Here is a 23,716-nt window from a genome sequence, read left to right as displayed (position 1 = left end):
ATATGTATAATTTGATTTTACTGATATAACATAAAAAAGGGAAGTAGAAATGGAAAGGGGATAGTGTCAGAAAAAGGGAAGAGGGGAGATAAAAAGAGGGAAACTACATGCGACAAAGAGGCAAAGGAAACCTATCATATATGAGGGAGCTTAGAGAGGGGGAGGAACATTGTGTGAATCCTACTCTCATCAGAGTTGGCTCAAAGAGGAAACAATTGACATATTTGTTTTACACAGATTTTTCTCTCACTTCATTAAAAAGTGGGAGAGGAAAAGGGAGAAGGAAAAAGAGTAATAAGGGAAGGGAACAAGAAAAGGGGAAGGGATTCAAAGGGAGGAGGGAGGGATACTAAACAGGGAGAGCTGCGTGACGTTAGTGGGACCAATAAGTTTAATACTAGGGAAGAAGGGAAGGAGGGCAAGAAAAAGAAAAGTATAATCTGAGGATATTAGGATGGCAGGAAATACAGAATTGGTTATTTTAACTGTAAATGTGAATGGGATGAACTCTCCCATAAAGAGGAGGTGGATAGCAGACTGGATCAAAAGTCAGAACCCTACAATCTGTTGTTTACAGGAAACACATTTAAAACAGGGAGATACAGAGTAAAAGAAAAAGGCTGGAGCACAATCTATTATGCTTCAGGTGAAGTCAAAAAAGCAGGGGTAACCATCCTTATCTCAGATCAAGCAAAAGCAAAGATTGATCTAATTAAAAGAGATAAGGAAGGAAACTATATCTTGCTTAAGAGTACTATAAACAATGAAGCAATATCAGTATTAAACATATATGCACCAAGTGGTATAGCATCTAACTTCCTTAAAGAGAAGTTAAGAGAGTTGCGAGAAGAAATAGACAGCAAAACTATAATAGTAGGAGATCTCAATCTTGCACTCTCAGATTTAGATAAATCAAATCACAAAACAAATAAGAAAGAAATTAAAGAGGTAAATAGAATATTAGAAAAATTAGGTACGATAGATCTCTGGAGAAAACTGAATGGTGACAGAAAGGAATATACTTTCTTCTCAGCAGTTCATGGAACCTACACAAAAATTGACCATATATTAGGACATAAAGACCTCAAAATTAAATGCAGGAAGGCAGAAATAGTAAACGTTTTCTTTTCAGATCACAATGCAATAAAAACTACATTCAACAAAAAGTTAGGTGTAAATAGACCAAAAAATAATTGGAAACGAAATAATCTCATTTTAAAAAATGATTGGGTGAAACAGCAAATTATAGACACAATTAATAATTTCACTCAAGATAATGACAACGTTGAGACATCATATCAAAATTTATGGGATGCAGCCAAAGCAGTAATAAGGGGAAATTTTATATCCTTAGAGGCTTACTTGAATAAAATAGAAAAAGAGAAGATCAATGAATTGGGCCTGGAACTTAAAAAGTTAGAAAAAGGCCAAATTAAAAACCCCCAATCAATTACTAAACTTGAAATTCTAAAATTAAAAGGAGAAATTAATAATATAGAAAGTTAAAAAACTATAGAACTAATAAATAAAACTAAGAGTTGGTTGTATGAAAAAACCAATAAAATTGATAAACCTTTGGTAAATCTGATTAGAAAAAGGAGAGAGGGAAATCAAATTGGAAGTCTTAAAAATGAAAAAGGAGAACTTTCCACTGATGAAGAGGAAATTAAAGAAATAATAAGGGGTTACTTTGCCCAACTTTATGCCAATAAATTTGATAACCTAAGCAAAATGGATGATTACCTCCAAAAATATAGGCTTCCCAGATTATCAGAGGAGGAAGTAAATTGCTTAAATAGTCCCATTTCAGAAAAAGAAATAGAACAAGCTATTAATCAACTCCCTAAAAAAAATCCCCGGGACCAGAGGGATTTACATGTGAATTCTACCAAACATTTAAAGAACAATTAGCCCCAATGCTTTATAAACTATTTGAAAAAATAGGGAATGAAGGAGTCCTACCAAACTCCTTTTATGACATAGATATGATACTGATACCTAAACCAGGTAGGTTGAAAACAGAGAAAGAAAATTATAGACCAATCTCCCTAATGAATATTGATGCTAAAATCTTAAATAAGATATTAGCAAAAAGACTACAGAAAATCATCCCCAGGATAATACACCATGATCAAGTAGGATTTATACCAGGAATGCAGGGCTGGTTCAGTATTAGGAAAACTATCAGTATAATTGGCCACATTAATAATCAAATTAACAAAAACCATATGATCATCTTAATAGATGCAGAAAAAGCATTTGATAAAATCCAACATCCATTCCTATTAAAAACTCTTGAGAGTATAGGAATAAATGGACTTTTCCTTAAAATAATCAGTAGCATCTATTTAAAACCACCAGTAAGCATCATATGTAATGGGGACAAACTGCAACCATTCCCAATAAGATCAGGAGTAAAACAAGGTTGCCCACTATCACCGTTACTATTTAATATTGTATTAGAAATGCTAGCTTTGGCAATAAGAGTTGAGAAAGAGATTAAAGGAATAAGAATAGGCAGTGAGGAAACCAAATTATCACTCTTTGCTGATGATATGATGGTATACTTAGAGAACCCCAGAGACTCTACCAAAAAGTTATTAGAAACAATCCATACCTTCAGCAAAGTTGCAGGATATAAAATAAACCCACATAAGTCATCAGCATTCTTATATATCACTAACAAAACCCAACAGTTAGAGTTACAAAAAGAAATTCCATTTAAAGTAACTACCGATTGTATAAAATATTTAGGAATCTATCTGCCAAGGGAAAATCAGAAACTTTATGAGCAAAACTACAAAACACTTTCCACACAAATTAAGTCTGATCTAACCAACTGGAAAAATATTAAATGCTCTTGGATTGGGCGAGCGAATATAATAAAGATGACAATACTATTTAAACTAATCTATTTATTTAGCGCAATACCAATCAGACTCCCCAAAAACTACTTTGATGAACTGGAAAAAATAACAACAAAGTTCATATGGAAAAACAAAAGGTCAAGAATTTCAAGGGAATTAATAAAAAAAAAAATCAAATGAAGGTGGCCTAGCTGTACCAGATCTAAAATTATATTATAAAGCAGCAGTTACTAAAACCATCTGGTATTGGCTAAGAAATAGACTAGTTGATCAATGGAATAGGTTAGGTTCAAAGGACAAAACAGCCAATAACTTTAATAATATAGTGTTTGACAAACCCAAAGACATCAGTTTCTGGGATAAGAATGCATTATTTGACAAAAATTGCTGGGAAAATTGGAAATTAGTATGGCAGAAACTAGGCATTGACCCACACTTAACACCGTACACCAAGATAAGATCAAAATGGGTTCATGACCTAGGCATAAAGAATGAGATTATAAATAAATTGTAAGAGCATAGGATAGTTTACCTCTCAGACCTGTGGAAGAGGGAGGAATTTATGACCAAAGAAGAACTAGAGATCACTATTGACCACAAAATAGAAAATTTTGATTATATCAAATTGAAAAGTTTTTGTACAAACAAAACAAATGCAGACAAGATTAGAAGGGAAACAATAAACTGGGAAAACATTTTTACAATCAAAACTTCTGATAAAAGCCTCATTTCCAAAATATATAGAGAATTGACTCTAATTTATAAGAAATCAAACCATTTTTCAATTGATAAATGGTCAAAGGATATGAACAGACAATTCTCAGACGAAGAAATTGAAACTATTACCACTCATATGAAAGTGTTCCAAATCATTATTGATCAGAGAAATGCAAATTAAGACAACTCTGAGATACCACTACACACCTGTCAGATTGGCTAGAATGACAGGGAAAGAAAATGTGGAACATTGGAGTGGATGTGGGAAAACAGGGACACTGATACATTGTTGGTGGAGTTGTGAACACATCCAGCCATTCTGGAGAGCAATTTGGAACTATGCTCAAAAAGTTATCAAACTGTGCATACACTTTGATCCAGCAGTGTTTCTACTGGGCTTATACCCCAAAGAGATACTAAAGAAAGGAAAGGGACCTGTATGTGCCAAAATGTTTGTGGTAGCCCTGTTTGTAGTGACTAGAAGATGGAAAATTAAAGGATGCCCATCAATTGGAGAATGGTTGAGTAAATTGTGATATATGTATGTTATGGAATATTATTGTTCTGTAAGGAATGACCAGCAGGATGAATACAGAGAGGACTGATGAGACTTACATGAACTGATGCTAAGTGAAACAAGCAGAACCAGGAGATCATTATATACCTCAACAATGATACTGTTTGAGGATATATTCTGATGGAAGTGGATCTCTTCAATAAAGAGAGTTAATTCAGATCAAAGATGGACAGAAGCAGCCACACCCAAAGAAAGAACACTGGGAAATGAATATAAACTGCTTGCATTTTTGTTTTTCTTCCCGGGTTATTTCTGCCTTCTGAATTCAATTCTCCCTGTGCAACAAGAAAACTGTTCGGTTCTGCACACATATATTGTATCTAGGATATACTGTAACCTATTCAACATGTAAAGGACTGCTTGCCATCTAGGGGAGGGGGTGGAGGGAGGGAGGGGAAAATTGGAACAGAAGTGAATGCAAGGGATAATGCTGTAAAAAAAATTACCCTGGAATGGGTTCTATCAATAAAAAGTTATTTTTAAAAATCATCTAGATGGAGAGCTTCTGCAGCATTAGCTGAAATAAGTAGAACCTTGAAAAGAATGCCATTATCATTTAAAAAAAAAAAACACTTCATTTCTTAATGAAGCAGTGCATAAACCATTGTTCAGAAATAAGAAGGGTTATCCATGCCTTATGTTTGAGTAGAAATAACACATAATTAGCAAAATAATGCAAAGGTAGTGTTGACTATTGATTCCTTTCAGTGCTCTGAGATTTATTTTCTGAGTGATACAAAAGAGGTTTGAATTTGCAAATCCCAAATGCATTAGGTTCAAGTAGATGGAGAAATCTTATTTTTTATTTTTTTATTAAAGCTTTTTATTTACAAAACATATGCGTGGGTAATTTTTCAACATTGACATTGCAAAACTTTCTGTTTTAAATTATCCCCTCCTTCCCCCTACCCTCTCCCCTAGATGACAGGTAGTCCAATACATGTTAAATATGTTAAAATATATGTTAAATCCAATATATGTATACATATTTATATAGTTATCTTGCTGCACAAGAAAAATTGGATCAAGAAGAAAAAAACTGAGAAAAAAAACAAAATGCAAGCAAACAACAACAGAAAGAGGAGAATGCTATGTTGTGGTCCACACTCAGCTCTCACAGGCCTCTCTTGTAGATGGACAGTCAGAAGTGGTTTGAATCATCTCATTGTTGAAGAGGGCCACATCCATCAGAACTGATCATTGTATAGTCTTGTTGCCGTGTATAATGGTCTGATCCTTCAAATTCTTTTGAGATACCTCGTGATGCCAGTCTGGAACCCCAACATTTTGGTGTCTCCCTTGAATCCTAAGAAGATTAAGTTCAGGTCTTGTGATGAAGAGAACTATATGTACCCAGAGAGAGGACTGTGGGAACTAAGTGTGGATCAAAATATAATATTCTCACTTTTTTTTTTTTTTGCTGTTTACCTACATTTTGTTTTCTTTCTCATTTTTTTCCTTTTTGATCTGATTTTTCTTGTGCAGCACAATATTTATAGAAATATGTATAGAATAATTGCACATATTTAACATATATTGGATTAATTGCTGTCTAGGAGAAGGAATTAGAAGGGAGGGAAAAATTTAGAACACAGGATTTTGTAAGAGTGAATGCTGAAAATTATCCATGTAATTATTTTTTTAAAAAAAGATCAAGTTTACATAGTATTGATGACAATTTTTGTTCTTCATATTTTCTAATTATTTTCATTTTCATTTCCAAGTTGATTAACACAAAATGACCCACTTTCTCCTTCTAACGCATGTTTCTTGCCAGCCATAATGAAAATAAAAGGATAATTATTGAATTCAGGGAGAGTATCATTTATTGTCTATAGACAAGATGGAACTGGCTTAAGAGATACTTCTCAGCTTCCCACCACCATTTACATTTCTTGCGTTATACAGCATCTTAATCATACAGCATCTGGTTTGCACAAAGGCATTCTCCTTATTGTTATTATTATTATTTTGGAATGAGGATTTCTTTTAGAATTTTTTTAGGTAAAGTCGAATTTGTGCTATGTAAATTTATGTAAAGCAGGAACTATCTGTACACTTGTATACTGAAAAAGAGGCAATTTTTGCCTCTATCACTTTGGAGTCCTAATATCCTTTCTCTTTTTGTGTCCTCACACTGCTCTCCTGAGGATACAGCATCTCTGCTGGGCAAAGGAACTCAGAGAGATTCTTTAAGACTCCTTGTATTTTGGTCTTCAACTCCAAAATACATGGGTTAATTATCCCTTAAATTTATAATTGGCCCTCTTCTCTGCTAAGTCACAATTCTTAGAGCTGCCTCAAATGACATTCTTTTGGGTATGATGTCTCTTAATAAGAAAAGTAACTGGGATCTAAATGGCTTTGTGGCCAACAGGGAGGTAAAAAATTCTTCCCATCCCTAGCTGTACCAGATCTAAAATTATATTATAAAGCAGCAGTTACTAAAACCATCTGGTATTGGCTAAGAAATAGACTAGTTGATCAATGGAATAGGTTAGGTTCAAAGGATAAAACAGCCAATAACTTTAATAAGATAGTGTTTGACAAACCCAAAGACACCAGTTTCTGGGATAAGAATGCACTATTTGACAAAAATTGCTGGGAAAATTGGAAATTAGTATGGCAGAAACTAGGCATTGACCCACACTTAACACCGTACACCAAGATAAGGTCAAAATGGGTTCATGACCTAGGCATAAAAAAATGAGATTATAAATAAATTGGAAGAGCATAGGATAGTTTACCTCTCAGACCTGTGGAAGAGGGAGGAATTTATGACCAAAGAAGAACTAGAGATCACTATTGACCACAAAATAGAAAATTTTGATTATATCAAATTGAAAAGTTTTTGTACAAACAAAACAAATGCAGACAAGATTAGAAGGGAAACAATAAACTGGGAAAATATTTTTACAATCAAAGATTCTGATAAAGGCCTCATTTCCAAAATATATAGAGAATTGACTCTAATTTATAAGAAATCAAACCAGACAATTCTCAGACGAAGAAATTGAAACTATTTATAGACATATGAAAATATGCTCCAAATCATTATTAATTAGAGAAATGCAAATTAAGACAACTCTGAGATACCACTACACACCTGTCAGATTGGCTAGAGTGACAGGGAAAGAAAATGTGGAATGTTGGAGGGGATGTGGGAAAACAGGGACACTGATACATTGTTGGTGGAATTGTGAACACATCCAGCCATTCTGGAGAGCAATTTGGAACTATGCTCAAAAAGTTATCAAACTGTGCAAACCCTTTGATCCAGCAGTGTTTCTACTGGGCTTATACCCCAAAGAGATACTAAAGAAGGGGAAGGGACCTGTATGTGCCAAAATGTTTGTGGCAGCCCTGTTTGTAGTGGCTAGAAGCAGGAAAATGAAAGGATGTCCATCAATTGGAGAATGGTTGAGTAAATTGTGGTATATGAATGTTATGGAATATTATTGTTCTGTAAGGAATGACCAGCAGGATGAACACAGAGAGGACTGGTGAGACTTACATGAACTGATGCTAAGTGAAATGAGCAGAACCAGGAGATCATTATATACCTCAACAATGATACTGTTTGAGGATCTATTCTGATGGAAGTGGATCTCTTCGATAAAGAGAGCTAATGCAGTTTCAATTGATCAAAGATGGGCAGAAGCAGCTACACCCAAAGAAAGAACACTGGGAGATGAATATAAACTGCTTGCATTTTTGTTTTTGTTCCCAGGCTATTTATACCTCCTAAATTCAATTCTCCCTCTGCAACAAGAAAACTGTTCGGTTCTGCACACGTATATTGTATCCAGGATATATTGTAACCTATTCAACATGTAAAGGACTGCTTGCCATCTGGGGGAGGGGGTGGAGGGAGGGAGGGGAAAAATCGGAACAGAAGTGAATGCAAGGGATAATGTTGTAAAAAATTACCCTGGCATGAGTTCTATCAATAAAAAGTTATTTAAAAAAAAAAATTCTTCCCGCCAAACCTCCACGTCCTCTGGGGGAAGTGCAAGGGAAAAGTTTATGAGGGATCCCCTTTCAGCATTAGGTTCTTTTTTCATAGCTATTGCCATTTGTCCTTCCTAAAGATAACATAATTTCAAAGAAGTTATATCATGATATGCAAGTGAACTGGATTTCAGTGAGGCAGGATTTGCTCCTCCAGAGCCATCTGAATCCAGTGACCAGACAGAGATCCAGACAGCTGGAAATGGCCCAGGATGTAGTGGGAGACTGTAGCCTTTCTTTAATAGGTCTTGGTTTTACTGAGACAACCATCCGTTAGTGATTAAGGCTAGGTAAGAAATAAGGCAGATCTTTTTTTACCTCCTTAATTTAAATAAATGAATGAGTGAACAAATGAACAAACAAATAAATAAATAAGGGAACCAATCTGGGAAGTGAAGACCCTCTGGGTTTCTGACCAAAACAACAATAATTGGTGTTTGTGTTCATTTTGAAGCAATTAGGGCTAAGTGTGCTTGATCTGGGCACTTTTGTCAGGCTTATCAGTGAGAGCCAGAATGATTTGGATTACTTTCTTCTAGACCATGATGAGTTATGCTTATTGATGTCTCTTACCTTGACTATCTCCTAGCTAGAAAACTGTTTAAAAACTGCCTTGATGTTATTAGTCTTCAGAAAATCAAAGGCACGTTGCCCTCCAATCCATGAAGAGGTTATACTTCATAAAGGGTATAATCATATTAGCACTTTTGTTTAATACATTAATAGCTGGTTGTCTCTATAATTTCAGCTGGACTATGGGGGGAGGGAGGCATGAACCAATTGATCAGGGGTGTCAATTTCCGTTCTCCTCCCACACTAATGTAATTATAGATTTGTTTATGGAAACAGGAGAACATTTTGATAGCAATTCAGGACCAGGTCAGAGATCTAGATCTGGAAGGTAGCTCAGATATCATCCAGTTCAATCCCTTAATTGTGAGGGCACTGAAGCTAAGGAAAATAGGAGATTTGTTCCATGTCACATAGATCATTGCCACCAGCGACTGCAAAAGAATTTCACTTAAGGTCCTGGGCTTCATAATCAGTATAGTCTAGACAAGGAAACTGGAAAAAATATAGTCCTTCACTGAAAGTTGTAAAAACTGATTATCTACTGAATACCTAGTAATATAGAACTTGGTGGCTCAAATTATACATCAGAAACACTCTATCTTTCATAGACTAACATATATTACTGATATAGATCTCAAAATGTCCTGGAGAACTCAATTAACAAATTGTACCTAACCCAGACTATCAGAGTACAATTGTACAGAAGACCAAATTACCACCTGCAATTGCCAGGAGAAAACATTAATTCACAAAACTTAAGAAGAAGAAATCTTTTAATAAATGTTTCCATCCCAAGTTACATACAGACAAAAAGCCTTCAAAATAGCAATACCTGCAAGAGATGATCAAAGGTAAGAAGGAATAGGATCCCCATTGTCATTTGCTCTTGGAGGTATTTCAAGGAAGTTTTTAGAGAACTTACAGGGTTATAGCTAAATAGTATTTAGTTTATAGCTAAATACTATTAATGCAACTACCAAAAATCAAGTATTTTATCTACCTTTCCATAGAATACTGAATATAACAATAGGATAACAGATTCTAGGAGTGTTTCTATCTGAATTCCCATCAAAACAAATGAGAACAAAATAAGAAGAAACTGAGGAAAAGGAACTACTGTGGAGAAGGCCACAGAACTCCCATGATAACCTGGATCAAATTATGTGGAAGTTTAAGAACATATTTTGACTAGAAGGTATCAGGATCTCAAATTCTTGATGTCCTACCTGAGAAGCAGTACTCTGCAGTTTCATCAAACCATTTTCCAACCTGTCAATTTTGGCAATGAGTTCCTTTCTTTTCTTAGCTAGTAAGCTCTGGTACAGTTTGATCAGCTCCAGAAAGGTCTTGGGGGTTGTGTAATTATACCGTCTTTCAGTAGCCAGGTAGACTTTGGACATTTCATTAACAGTTGTGTGCACATAGCTCATGAAAAGGCTGATGGAAGTTTTTACGTCTTTCTATAAAAACAAGACATAGAATTTACCCATAATTAACCAGAATTATCATTTACCATGCCTGATTTTCCCTTTCATGCTCCCTCTGTACTTCTTCTGCCTTCCCCCTTGATATGTGTAGGGGAAGGAAATCTGCTCTTCTCTGCCATGATCCATGTTCCCCATTTGTATGGTGAAGGTCAACACATTAGGTACGCACAGCGCCACAGTATTGTCCTTTCATTTGGAGGATTTAGGAAAGATCAATGCATGAAAGCTGTAAAACTTGTCTCAAAACATCATTTTCAACCAAGCTCTTTTGCCTCTACTCCAGCACATGACCCTTTGATCTCTGTGTACTAGGGCAAAGACTAAGTGGAACAATTCTCCATGCAATGACTGATGCAATACATGGAAAAGACTTAATTCTCAGCAAGCTTTTCCACTTGCAACATTCTTTGGGGTGTGTGAGTTTGCAGCTGTTATCCAATACAGACTAACTCTTTTTCAGAGAGAGGCATAATTGATTTCATTCATTTGCCCTTAAAAATGACATAACTGGAAGGATTTTGAGATGATATTATCCAATCCCCTCATTTGACTGATGAGGACACTGTGGCTCAGATGGGGGAAATGATTTACCCAAGATCACGCAAGTAGCAGAGCTCATATTTGAATACAAGTCTTCAAACACTAGTTCCAGAATTGTTTCTCCTATATCACACAGCCTTTCCGAGAAACCTGTTCATCTAAATTTCATCTACTAATACAGCATTACAGGTTGCCATAATTATTTCAAAAAGTATCATATAATTCCCCAGAAATTCTCAAAATAAAATGTTTATGTATGTACACACACACACACACACTGTGCACAGCATTATTATGAGATCAAATCAATAATATAGTTATTCCCATCCTTTATTTCCAGTTGGGATACAAATCTAGTTATCCAGCATCATTTTGGCAAGCAAATCCAATTCAATTCAATATTTGAATCCAACTGAATCCAATTCAATTACTGCACAGAATATATCTTCAAGGTACTGTTATATTAGGGATTCAAAAACAAAATAAGATCTTCCTTGACAGGAAGCAAAGTATTGTATTTAATACCTTAAATTTTTTTAATTGATTGAAAAACTTTAGATGAATTCTAACTCATTGACAACATATTTATTCAAAATTAATAACACGTGGCCTTCTTGGGCAACATATTTTGTGTGCAGGATATGTCATGGTTTAATGATGACTTCCAGAAAGACAATTAATGCAAATATTGTGAATGTGATTCTCTTAATGAAAATTAAACAAAAGTAGAACAAAAACTAGGGTGGTCTTATATTGTTTTATCCTCATAGCAAATATTTTTCTGCTAAAGACAAATGACTTGTGAAAATCAGAATAGTACATGCAGATTATATGGAAGAGGACTTGTCTTTGGATCTAGCCGACACCTTAACTAGCGTTGGAAGAGATAGTGACAGGCAAAACCAATTGATTGATTTGCTAACCTCAATTCCCTCTGTTTCCTCTAAAAATCTAGCACTGACAGATACTAAGGCATCTTCAGGCCATTCATGGAACCAGTTGATAGCTGTACAGTTGACCACAGCTGGGAATTTTCTAGCTCGAATCCGAAGCGTGGAGCCCACAGGAGAGAAACACAGTATAACCTAATTGGATAACAGAGATAAAATTAACTTGATTGAGTAAACAACAAATCATGTCAGCTTTTTAAAACCTCATTTTGAAAGAAAAGAAGCAGATAAGGACTGCTGTGAGTGAAAATGAAAATGGACACTAATAATCTTCATTCTGCATTAGACACATCTGTGACATCAAACTCGTTTCATTGGTGTTTTATGTGTGTGATAGAAGGAAGTTATAAACCTATCCAATTGTTTTGGTGTCAGCAACATTAACCTTTGACTGGGGAGGGCATGGGGAATAGAGAAGTAGCTGTCTACCAATAGATCAAAGAAGATAAGGAAGGATCTTGAAAAAGTAGGAAAGTGGGATCAGAGTCCCCATCTGGCATACAAGAACACTTTTTGGAGGATGTGGATTGAGTAACAATGTACTTAGCTCTGGGAAACTTAGTATCCTAGCCTTAGGATTTTCTCAACTTGCTTTGAGAAGATTATGAGATGACCCATTCATTCAGTAAAGATGTAATAAGCATCTATAATATGCCAGGCACTATTTCACTCCAGTGATGCAGAGTCAAAATGAAAAAAAGAACCTGCTTACATTCTGTTTATCATAGAAGTATGATATTCTACTTATCAAATACCTATTACATACAATACACTATGGTTGTGGTTTTCTTCCCCATACTCTATTTTAATTTCCAAACATAGTTTAAAATTCTGGTTTAATTTATGTTATCAATATTAAAGAATTAAGAATATAGAATGAGGGGCAGCTAGGTTGTGCAATGGATAAGAGCACCAGCCCTGAAATCAGGAGTACCTGAGTTCAAATCTGGCCTCAGGCATTTAACATTTCCTAGCTGTGTGACTCTGGGCAAGTCACTTAACCCCAACTGCCTCAGCAAAAAAATAAAAATAAAAATAAAAATAAATAAAAATAAAATAATGTTGAATATCCAGATCCTTCTGAGACCTACCTGTCATATTGCATATGCAAAAGTGTTGGGTTTTTTTCTGGTGCTTGAATTTCTTTAACAGGAAATGCCAGTTAAAAGCTTAAATTACATTAGTTAATTATATCTAGACATAAATATAGTAATATTCTATTCTATTAATATTATATTATTGTTCACATAGATATATCACTTTCTCTAATATACACTCTAACTTGTATTCATAGGATCTTTCAGAGATGTCTATCCCACGCTGAAGATCCTCTGTGAGTCTGGCTCTTCCCAATAGATTTTCTTTAATTGTCACACAATTACATCAAGGTGTAATCACTTAATAAAATGGCACATTAAGCTGTAAACAATTCTCAATAAAAATTGAAGCACTCTCTCTTACAACCAAGTAGCATTAGTGTGAAAGAGGTATTCATTAGAACAGAGGCCTGCACATAGGGAATGTAGTGTGGCCAAGGCAACTCACAACTCCAGGATGGGGGCTCAGATTTTTTTTTCTTTTCTTATGATACCCTTACACTGTCCCTCTTGATAAATATCTCTACTGGACAGAGTTGGGCTGTTCAATATAGTTCTCTGTTCCTACTGCCTATGTATAGGTACATGGCTTCCCTTTACTTAAAAAAAAAAAAAAAAAGAAATCTCACTTAATTCCTCTAGCTGCACTAACTATTGCCTCATCTTTCTTCATTTTGTGACTAAATTTAAGAAGGCCAGCTAAAATAGGTATTTCCACTTCCTTTCCTTTCACTCTCTTCTTAACTCTCTACAATCTAACTTCTAACCTTATCATTCATCCCAAACTGCTCTTTCCCAAGTTACTTTTATTATTGTTTTGTTGTTCAGTCATGTCCAACTCTTCATGACTCATGTACCATAGCATGCCAGGCCCTTTTATACTTCATTATCTCTTGAGGTCTTTCCAAGTTCATATTCATTGCTTTGATGACACAATTGATTCACTCATCCTCTGCTGTCCCCCTTTTCCTTTCACTTTCAATCTTTCCCAACATTGGGAATGAATTCTGTCTTCTCCTTAAGTGGTCAAAATATTTAAGCTTCAGCTTCAGCATTTGACCTTTTCAGTAAGTAGCCTGAATTTATTTAAGTTTTGACTGATTTGATCTTTTTTCTCCAAGGCACTCTAAAGTCTTCGCCAAAGTTACTAATGCTATCTTAATACCAACTCTAGTGAAGCGATCTTCATTCTTCTTTACTTCTCTGTAGCCTTTGACACTGTCAATCACCCTCTTCTTCTGAAAACTCTTTTTTCTTTGGTTTTGTGATACTCCTTCCCATGCTCCTACCTTTCTGACAGTGACTTAGTTTCCTGTGCTGGATCTTCATTCAGGTCGCATTTGGTAGCTAACCATGTCCTTCAGAGTTTTGTCCTCCACTGCTTTCTCATCCTCATTTACATTATGTTACTTGGTGACCTCATCAGCTCCCATGGATTCAATTATCATGTATATGCTGATGATTTTCAGATCTACTTTTTCAACCCAATCTCTCTGCTGATTTACATCTCTAGCTGTCATTAAACATCTCAAACTGGATGTCTTTTAGATATCACTATGTCCAAAACTGAATTCATCTTTCCTCTCAAAACCTCTCTTTCGCATAATTTCCTTCTTACTATTGAGAGTACAATTCTCTCTCTATCCAGTAGTTCCCCAAGATCACAACCTAGGTATCACCCTGACCTCTCACTCATTCTTGACAACCCCTTCCATACTCCTGTATAGCAAACCCATTGCTAATGCCTATTTTACCCTTTGGAATATTTCTTGATTATGCCCTCTTCTTTAACACTACAGCTCAGGTGCAAATCCTTGTCACTTCTTACTTTGACTAATGCAAAGCCTAATGGTTGATTTAGCTGCCACAAGTCTCTCCCTATTTAAGTACATCTTCCACTCAGTTTTCTCAACTTTTGTCTTCCTAAAGTGAAGGTCTGACCATGTAACTCTGCTTCTCAGAGACTCATTAAATTCTAGCAGATCCCTTTCCTATCCCCTCAAGAATCTAATATAAAATTTTGTTGAATGCTCAAATACTTTCATAACTTTCTGTCTTCTTTTTAAAAATTCTCCTCTCCAATCTGTTTAAATGTTACTTATCCCTATGTACTCTGCAATCTGGAGCAGCTAGATGACACAGCAAATAGAGTGCTGAGCCTGGAATCAGGAAGGCTCATTTTTGTGAGTTTAAATCTTGTCTCAGACAATTAATAGCTAAGTAACCTCTATGCCAATTCACCTTACCCTGTTTGCTGTAGTTTCCTCACCCTATAAAATGAGTTGGAGAAGAAATGATAAGCCACTCTAGGATCTTTGCAAAGAAAACCCCAAATAGGGTCATGAACAACAAAACAATTAACAACTCTGAAATCCAGTTGTGACATTTATGTGGAAATCAACTACCTTCCCCAACTCTATACAACTTACATTAATTAAAAATAAGACACAAACTTACTCACTGAACAGATGTGCAAGAAATCTAGAAAATAATGTCATCAATTTCAACCCTCAATGGACATGCAGAATTCAAGGGATTCCTACCTTGAGTTGTCTTCGTACTTTATCAATGAAAAACTTCCAACAATTTTCACGTGTATCTGGAAGGCCAACACCTTTGACTTGTGGTCTCATAGAAGAGATGATGTTCTCTATTTCATCATCCTGAAAGAGGGAAGGAATCTCTCCTGATGCCAGCAAGTCATTGATCAACACCAGGAATGGTTCTTCTGCTACTTGTGAGTCAGTCATTAGGAATACAGTGGGCACATTTTTCACTGCAGCTTTTAGGTACTGAGCAGCCAGATCCATCTAAAACAAATATCAGAGACACATATCAGAGACACAACAAATTGACAATGGCTTTCTCATTGAGAAATTTCTACTCTAAAGTTTCATTATAGCTGATACAGCTTTTCCTTCTCTAGGGAGTTCTTGAAAGTGAAAGTAGAGCATACAAATCTTTATTCTGGAAAACCAGATGGAAATGATCTCTTTTCCATATAAAGAGGAATGGCAGAAAGTGTTAGATTGGCTTGGGGATAAGATTTACTTAAACTAGCCTTGTGCAAAACTGAATATGGTTCTGGGAGAATTAGTAGCTAGCTAATATGTAAAATTTAGCCTAAATGGCTGTCTTGAACTAAGGCAAGTGAACAGAATGATGAAATGGAAGGAAAGACAACAGAGTTAACACCTTAGTTTAAAACACTATCTCTTTGAGTTTCAACCATTGTTAATCTATAAAATGAGGATAGTAGCTGTCACTAGCATCTCAAATCACCATGTTCTAAGTTGAATTTATGACTACAACTACTAACTGGTATTTATATTGCTTTAAAATTTGCCAAATGTTTACAAATGTTATCTCATTTGAGCTTTACAATATTTCAGTGAATGAATAAATGAAAATTTAGTGTTTGTTATGTATAAAACACTGGGCATACAAATGGATAAATTAAAATGATGTTCAAGGAGCTCACACTTTAGTTAGGGAGACTATACAGGGATGTGTTGGAGAGGCCTAGGAGACAAGTGAGTAGGTCAGATGACAAGACTCAAAGGTTTAAAAAGTTGTAATGGCAGAAAGATGACAAAAATTGGTAGTCCTCTATTTTAGCAAAATTTTTGTAATTGGTGAGTCATCCATGAAACGTTATATTTATTTTTTAGGGTGGTTAGTCTAGTCATTATTGGGGATAGAGAAATGAGCCTGAGGGATCAAATAGAGAAGGAATTCAATGTCCAGTCAGAGATGGGAAAATAAAGAGGAAACTGTTAGGAAAGGAGTCAAAAGAGCCCCCACTAACAGATTTTCCTGCTTAGCTCCCCCATGGGATCTGTACAGCCTGGGTCTGGGGAAGAGGGGTAGGGTCAGGCAATTTTGCTCTCTCCCTCCCCTGATTCCAGCTGTCCCAATGGGAGTAAGGTACTATGGGTATTGTCCCTATTTTATAAATCCAGAAACTGAATGCTCAGAGAGTTATTATAAGATCATCGGATAATATCTCTAGTGTTGGAAGGAAGAGATTTGTTCATCGTCATATAGCTTCCAATTGACAGAGATAGGTTTCTGAAGATGGATTTGTACCTGTACCAATTTGTGCTGACAGCTTCAATTACCTCCTTTCCTTCCCCCATTATTCCTTTCTCCTTGGCAGTATAATCCGGGGTTTCGTATACTAAATTGGCAGTTAGGTGAATGGCAAGTTCTTAGTCAGCATTAAAGCTCTATGTATATATGAGTAATTTCTATTCCTTATTTTTCTCATCTGTTTTGTCAATGTTAGATTTTCTTTAAAATCCAATCTCAAGAAGTAGTTTGATGAAAAGTTGTTTCTTACCTTCAGATCTGGAATTGCATATCCCTTCTTTAGGGTGATCTGAAATACATCCAGGGCACTAATATATGCAGCCAAGCGGGAGAGGCTTTGCTTCCCACTACCTCCTACTCCCACCAGCAAGGCATTTCCTCGGGGAGACTCTAAGATGCGATTAATTTTACAAATATGAGATACTGCATCTTCAAATAATACCTAAAGAAACCAGAAATATTTTATGCCTTAATATTTTTATATTTTTTATTCATAACATGATTATTTATCTCATTATGACATCTCATATGTCAAAATAAAAACCAAGAATTATATTTGCAAATTGTGAAGCAAAAAAGTAGTATTTCTAAATAATAGTTTATGTTTCCCACTGACTCTAGTACTACTCACCAAATTCATGACTGCATTGACTTCATTGTAGTTGTCTAAAGCATCCACTAGTAGTTTATTCAGATTTGCCAAGTTAGTTACAGGGAAATATTTAGGCTCTCCAATCCCTTGGGCAAAATGGCAGTAGATATTTGGTTTAGCAAATAGAATGTTGTCACCAATTTCCTATACACATGGAGAAAGAATATCATAGGCTATTTATAGTAACTTAGGTGCTCAATAACTATCTCACATAGTGGGACCACCTTTATAAAGAATACTTAGCCACAGGGCAGAATTTCTTGGGGCTCAGGTTACAATAACTCATCTTACCCTGTCCATATCAGTGGAACTTTCAGTAAAATAGGAAATTTGGCAAGGAAAGCCAGTAGCACAACTGCAGGACATGTTCCAGTAGAATAGAAACTTGGAGGGAATAGGCATAGAATATTTTTCATTTCACTAGAGCCTAATACAATGCCACAAATTAATAAATATTTGTTGTATTGGTTTGGGGATTTTTCAACTTGATTATGGGAAATTATTCATTTACATGAATATTTATCTAGTGGTTGTTAATCATTGATTTGCTAATTGTTAGCTACGAGATCATAGAAAAACTGCTTATCAACAACTTGAGTCTTATCTCTTGTAAAATATGTATTATGAATATCTGCCCTATTTCACAGGTTTGTTGAGAGGAATAAACAAGATAATGGTTTTGAAAGCACATTATAAATTCTAAAGAGAAATGTAAATAGTAAAAGTCATTCTTATTATCCATATAAATAATATAAAAAATAATAATAGGTCTCTATTAACATTCTATTCCGACATTCATTATGGCATGAAGCTAACTTTAGGTTCTTGAAGGCTATTCCAGCAAAGTACAAATTATGGCAGGCCCTACTCAAGCTGGAAAACCTGTGAGTTTAGGTAAGGCCAAATTACACATCTCATATGTAAGTAATACCCCAGCTAAATTTTAAAAGATTCATTACCAGATTGACTGCAAGGAGATAAAAAATTTGTCTGCTGCAACTTTAAAAGACTAAATTACAGGGAAATTGTGATTTCACTAAGAATTGGAATCACTTTAGAAGCCATCAAGTCTAATTGATATACAAAATGAATCCCTACTATAAATTCAACAAGTGGCCATCTAGCTTTTACATGAAAATTGCCAAGGAAGAAGGAATCATTCTTCTCTTGAAGGGAGGTCATTCCCTTTTGGAATACTCTAAATTATTAAGAAGTTTTCTGACAGCAAACCTAAAATGGACTTTTTATCTACTGCTCAAAGTTCTGCGCTCAGTCAACAAACATTTATTAACCATCTACTATGTACCAAGTGGGTAGTTAAGTGACTCAATGGATACAATGCCAGGCTTGGCAAAGAAAAGAAAGACTACTCTTTGTGAGTTTGAAACTGGCTTCAGACACTTACTACTAGCTGTATAACCCTAGGCAAGTCATTTAACTCTGTTTGCCTCAATTTCCTCATTTGTAAAATAACTGGAGAAGGAAATGGCACACCATTCCAGTATCTTTGCTAAGAAAACCCCAAATGGGTCATGAATAATCAGATATGACTGAAAAATGACTGAACAACAACAAAAAATGCACCAGATACTATACTAATTGCATACAAATCTAATCCTGCTTTCATGTGATAGTCCTTCAAATACTTGAAGACAATTATCATGTCTCCCCTGAGATTTATTTTCTCTAGACTAAACATTCTTAATTCCTTCAACTGGTCACATCCCAGAACTGAACACAGAGTTCTACATAGATCTGCAAAGGAATCATTTTTCCCTAGTCCTGTACACAATGTCATGTAATCTCACTCTTGTAAACTTTCTCTTAATGAAACCCAAGTTTCCTTTTTTTTGTTGTTATTGTTGTTTGTTTGTTGGGTTTGTTTTTAGCAATTATTTTACATGACAGGCTCATATTGAACTTACTTTACATTAACTCTAAGATATTTTTTATCTATGAATCTGTGTGTATGTATGTGTGTGTGCATACTCTCAAATAAAAAAAATTACATTTATCCCATTTATATTTCCTCTTATTAGATTTAGCCTACAAATCTAGTCTATCAAGATCCTTCTGGATCTGGACTCAGTTATCTATTGTTTCAGCTATCCTCCCAGATTTCTCCATTTTCAAATTTGAGGGCATGTCATCTATATTATTCAGATCACTGATAAAAATATTAAAACAACATAGAACCAAACATAGTTTCCTGGCCTATATCACCACAGAACTTTTACCACATTGGCCCCTGTAATATCTGGACTAACTTTCTGGAAAATCTCTGAACGGACCTTGGTCTTAGGTGGAGAAGTAATGAAGGCAGGAGAGCCAACATGAGGATGGTCAAGAATGGAGTCTGGAGTCTGGAGTCTGAGATCAAGCTGGAACACACACACTAGTGTCCAGTCTTCTCAGCCCTTAAATAGTTTAGTACAATTACATCACTACAGCACACTAAGCATGTGCTAACTGTAGAACCATTACATCACTAGTATAAGTATATGCCAACTAGAGAACCATTATTTCATCAATCACACTGAGTAAACACCTTGCTTTAAGTATCCTTGCTTCAAGTAGAATACAGGTGGTCATGCCCTTGACTTCTCAGGAAAATAGGGAAATAGGGAGCCAAATCAGATATTGTCAGCAGGTTTCCTCTGGGCTAAAAGGTCTTATGCCTTACTCTTAGCAGTCCCTCTTCTTCCCCAGAGAGAGACTGTATTTTTCATCATAAGTCCTTCAGAATTAACAACCATTTTATAATGATTTAGTCTAGAATATCTACAGGAATTGAAGACAAGGCATAACAATCATGCCTGCCAGTTTTTTCAGTTAACAAAATACTGGTACCTAGATGTAGTTCATCTGGGTCAAGTGACTAGATTTCTTCATAGGCCATTTGGTGCTTTCTTAATATCTCCTTACTTGTCTTGAGTACCTAGAGAAACTTCTCATTCTTATTCCATTGTTTCCTAAAGTCATTAACTGGGACCCTCTAGGACTTTTCTGAACACATTCAGACTTAATTTAAGAGACCCAGACCAATTAGAAGCCATACAAATCTGATGTAGACACCAAGTTGAACAATGGAAACCAGTGCTATAACTTACCTCAAAGTGTTTTTTGGTTGAAGTTACAGTGAGTCTATATAATAGAACTTTGTCTCTTTCATCAATGAGTTTGTCCCCATATACCCGTTCAGCTTCATGTAGCCATAGCCGTACAAGGTCAGAAGCACTTTTGAGGATTTCTGCTGTAGAAAATAAGAGTCCCTGCCAAACACAAACTAGTTAGTGTGAAATCTTTGACTCTGAGAGAGAAGCAAATTAGGAACACAGTTCATCTATCGTAGATCTAAAACTGAGAGAGTACTCAGAGGCTATGCAGTTCAAATGCTTCATTTTACATAGAGAAATTGAGACCCAGGAAGGTGAAATTTTTTGCATGGATCACACAAACATTATATATTAGAAACATGATTTGAATCTATACAAAATCTAATTAATTGTTGATGTTGTGGGCATGAAAATGCTACTATCAGAATTGTAACTCAATTCCAGGTCTAGGATCCCCCTTCCACCTCACTGTATCACATATTGTTTCTTAATAGATTGATCTGGGATAGGAGGGTGGGGGTGGGGGTGTTGGGATTTCTCTGCAATGCTGAGTTAAAGATGCCTTCAGAAAGAAGAGTAAAGGAAATATATTGTGTAGCTATGGATAAGAGAAGAATTCTTGACCAAACAATAATTTAAAGACATCATGGTAGAAAGTGGACAATCTTGATTACAAAATGAAAACTTATGCAAAATCAATGCAACTAAAATTAGAAAGAAGTTAATGGACAGAAAACAAACTTTTGCTTGTTTCTCTGATAGAGATGTGATATCCATGATATACAGAGAACTAATTTAAACATGTAAGAAAAAGAGCCATTTCCCAATAAATAAATACCCATAAGATGTGAACAGAATATTCCCAAAAGAAGAAAAGTTATAATGTTCCAAATTACTAAGCCAACTGAGTTTTTACCTCATTCATCTACATGTCAAGAAAGACAGAAAGGGAAAAATAACTATTGTTGGAGAGGATGCGGGAGAACAAGCTGATATTTGTTGGTGGAACTATGAATTGGTCAAATTTTCCATTCTGGAAAGCAATTTAGAATGACACTCAACAAATCACTAATTTATGCTTAGCCTTTGATGTAGTTATACTCCCACTAGACTTATTTCCTGAAGAATTAAAATAATGAGGGAAAAGATATGTAAAATATATTTATAAAAGTACTTTTTGTTGCAGTAAAGTACTGGAAACAAAGGGATTACCAATCAGTTGGGGAGTGATTGAATAAATTATGGCATATGGATGTAATGGAAAATTCTCATCCAATAATGAAATAAAAAGGGGATGGATTAAGAAAAAAATATGTTAAGGACTTATATGAAGTGATTTTTAAAAGTAGGGGCAGAACCAGGACAACAATTGTTCAATAACTATAATATTGTAATGAAAAAATAATGTTGAAAGACTTAAGAACTCCGACCTATGCAGTGACCAGTGGAATGATGATGAAACATGCTTTCTACCTATTGCTAGAGATGACAGACTGGAGTGAAAAATGAGACATCCATTTTTGAACATGGCTGACATGTCCAATTTTGCTTAATTAGGATTATTGGTTATAAGGGAAGATTTTATTATTAACCAAGAGGAGAAGACAATGGAGAGGAGATGATTTATTGTTGTTCAGTCATTTCAGTAATGTTAGATTCTGTGGCCCAATTTTTGAGGTTTTTCTTGACAAAGATACTGGAGTGGTTTTCCATTTCTTTGTCCAGCTTGTTTTACAGATGAAGAACTGAAGCAAATAGTCTTAAGTTAAGTCCAGGGTTAAGTGCCTGAAGTCACACAGCTTGAAAGTGTCTGAGGCCAGATTTGAACTCATGAAGATAAATCTTCCTGAATCTAAATCCAGTGGTCTATCCTCTACACCATCTAGCTGCCCAGAGAGATGATAGTGTTGAAAAAAATGAAGTGTTTAAAAGAGGAGACCGAATACTCTTTGATCCAGCAGGCTGGCTCTGTATGTAGCCCAAAGAGATCATAAAAAGGGAAAGGGACCCACATATGAAAAATGTTTGTAGCAATCCTTTTTGTAGTGGCAAGTACCTGGAAACTGAGTGTATACCCATCAGTTGGGGAATGACTGAAAAAGTTATGATATATGAATGTTTTAGAATATTATTATTCTATAAGAAACAATCAGCAGGATGATTTCAGAGAGGCCTGGAGAGATTTATTTGAAGTGATGCTAAGTGAAGTGAATAGAACCAAGAGAACATTGTACACAACAACAAGAAGATTATGTGATGATCAATTGTGATGGACTTGGCTCTTTTCAACAATGAAGTGATTTAGGCCAGTTCCAATGGTCTTGTGATGTGGAGAGCTAGGACTGTGGGGACTAAATATGCATCACAACATAGTATTTTCACCTTTTTTCTTGTTTGTTTTTTTCTTTCTCATTTTTTCCTTTTTGATCTTATTTTTCTTGTGCAGCATGATAAATGTAGAAATATGTTTAGAAGAATTGCATGGCTTTAACACATTGGATAACTTGCTGTTTGGAGAAGAGGTGGGGAGAAGAAAGGGAGAAAAATTCGGAACACAAAATTTTGCAAGAGCAAATGTTGAAAACTATGTTTGCATGTATTTTGTTTATTTTTTATATTAAACATGGTAGGAATAAATGTTAAATACAATATATGCATACATATGTATACGATTATCATGCTACACAAGAAAAAAAGAGAAACAAAATAAAATGCAAGCAAATAACAACAAAAAGAATGAAATGCTATGTTGTGAACCACACTCAGTTCCCACAGTCCTCTCTCTGGATGTAGATGGCTCTCTTCATCACTGAACAATTGGAACTGATTTGAATCATCTCATTGTTGAAGAGAGCCATGTCCATCAGAATTGATCATGGTATAATCTTGTTGCTATGTATAATCTCCTTGTTCTACTCATTTCACTTAGCATCAGTTCAAGTAAGTCTCTCTGAAATCGTCTTGTTGTCATTACTTACAGAACAGTAATATTCCATAACATCATATACCATAATTTATTCAGCCATTATCCAACTGA

At 35.3% G+C, this 23,716-nt stretch overlaps 1 protein-coding gene across 1 annotated transcript in view; it reads right to left on the bottom strand.

The window, feature by feature from the left end:
• The window catches only part of DNAH17 (dynein axonemal heavy chain 17), a 299,993-nt gene that overhangs the window by 86,164 nt on the left and 190,113 nt on the right, over nt 1–23,716 (bottom strand). Inside the window, exons 51-56 of the mRNA XM_051995475.1 lie at nt 20,674–20,835; nt 17,543–17,707; nt 17,162–17,353; nt 15,363–15,629; nt 11,696–11,857; nt 9,972–10,205 (exon numbers count right to left, since the gene is read on the bottom strand). Of these exons, the coding sequence (XP_051851435.1) occupies nt 9,972–10,205; nt 11,696–11,857; nt 15,363–15,629; nt 17,162–17,353; nt 17,543–17,707; nt 20,674–20,835 (1,182 nt within the window). The remainder of the gene's footprint in view (nt 1–9,971; nt 10,206–11,695; nt 11,858–15,362; nt 15,630–17,161; nt 17,354–17,542; nt 17,708–20,673; nt 20,836–23,716) is intronic.

The sequence above is a fragment of the Antechinus flavipes genome, chromosome 4, assembly GCF_016432865.1.
Source record: "Antechinus flavipes isolate AdamAnt ecotype Samford, QLD, Australia chromosome 4, AdamAnt_v2, whole genome shotgun sequence".
NCBI classification, from domain to species: domain Eukaryota; kingdom Metazoa; phylum Chordata; class Mammalia; order Dasyuromorphia; family Dasyuridae; genus Antechinus; species Antechinus flavipes.
The sequence above is the reverse complement of the archived record's forward strand: the minus strand, read 5'-3'. Positions and strand labels throughout refer to the sequence as shown.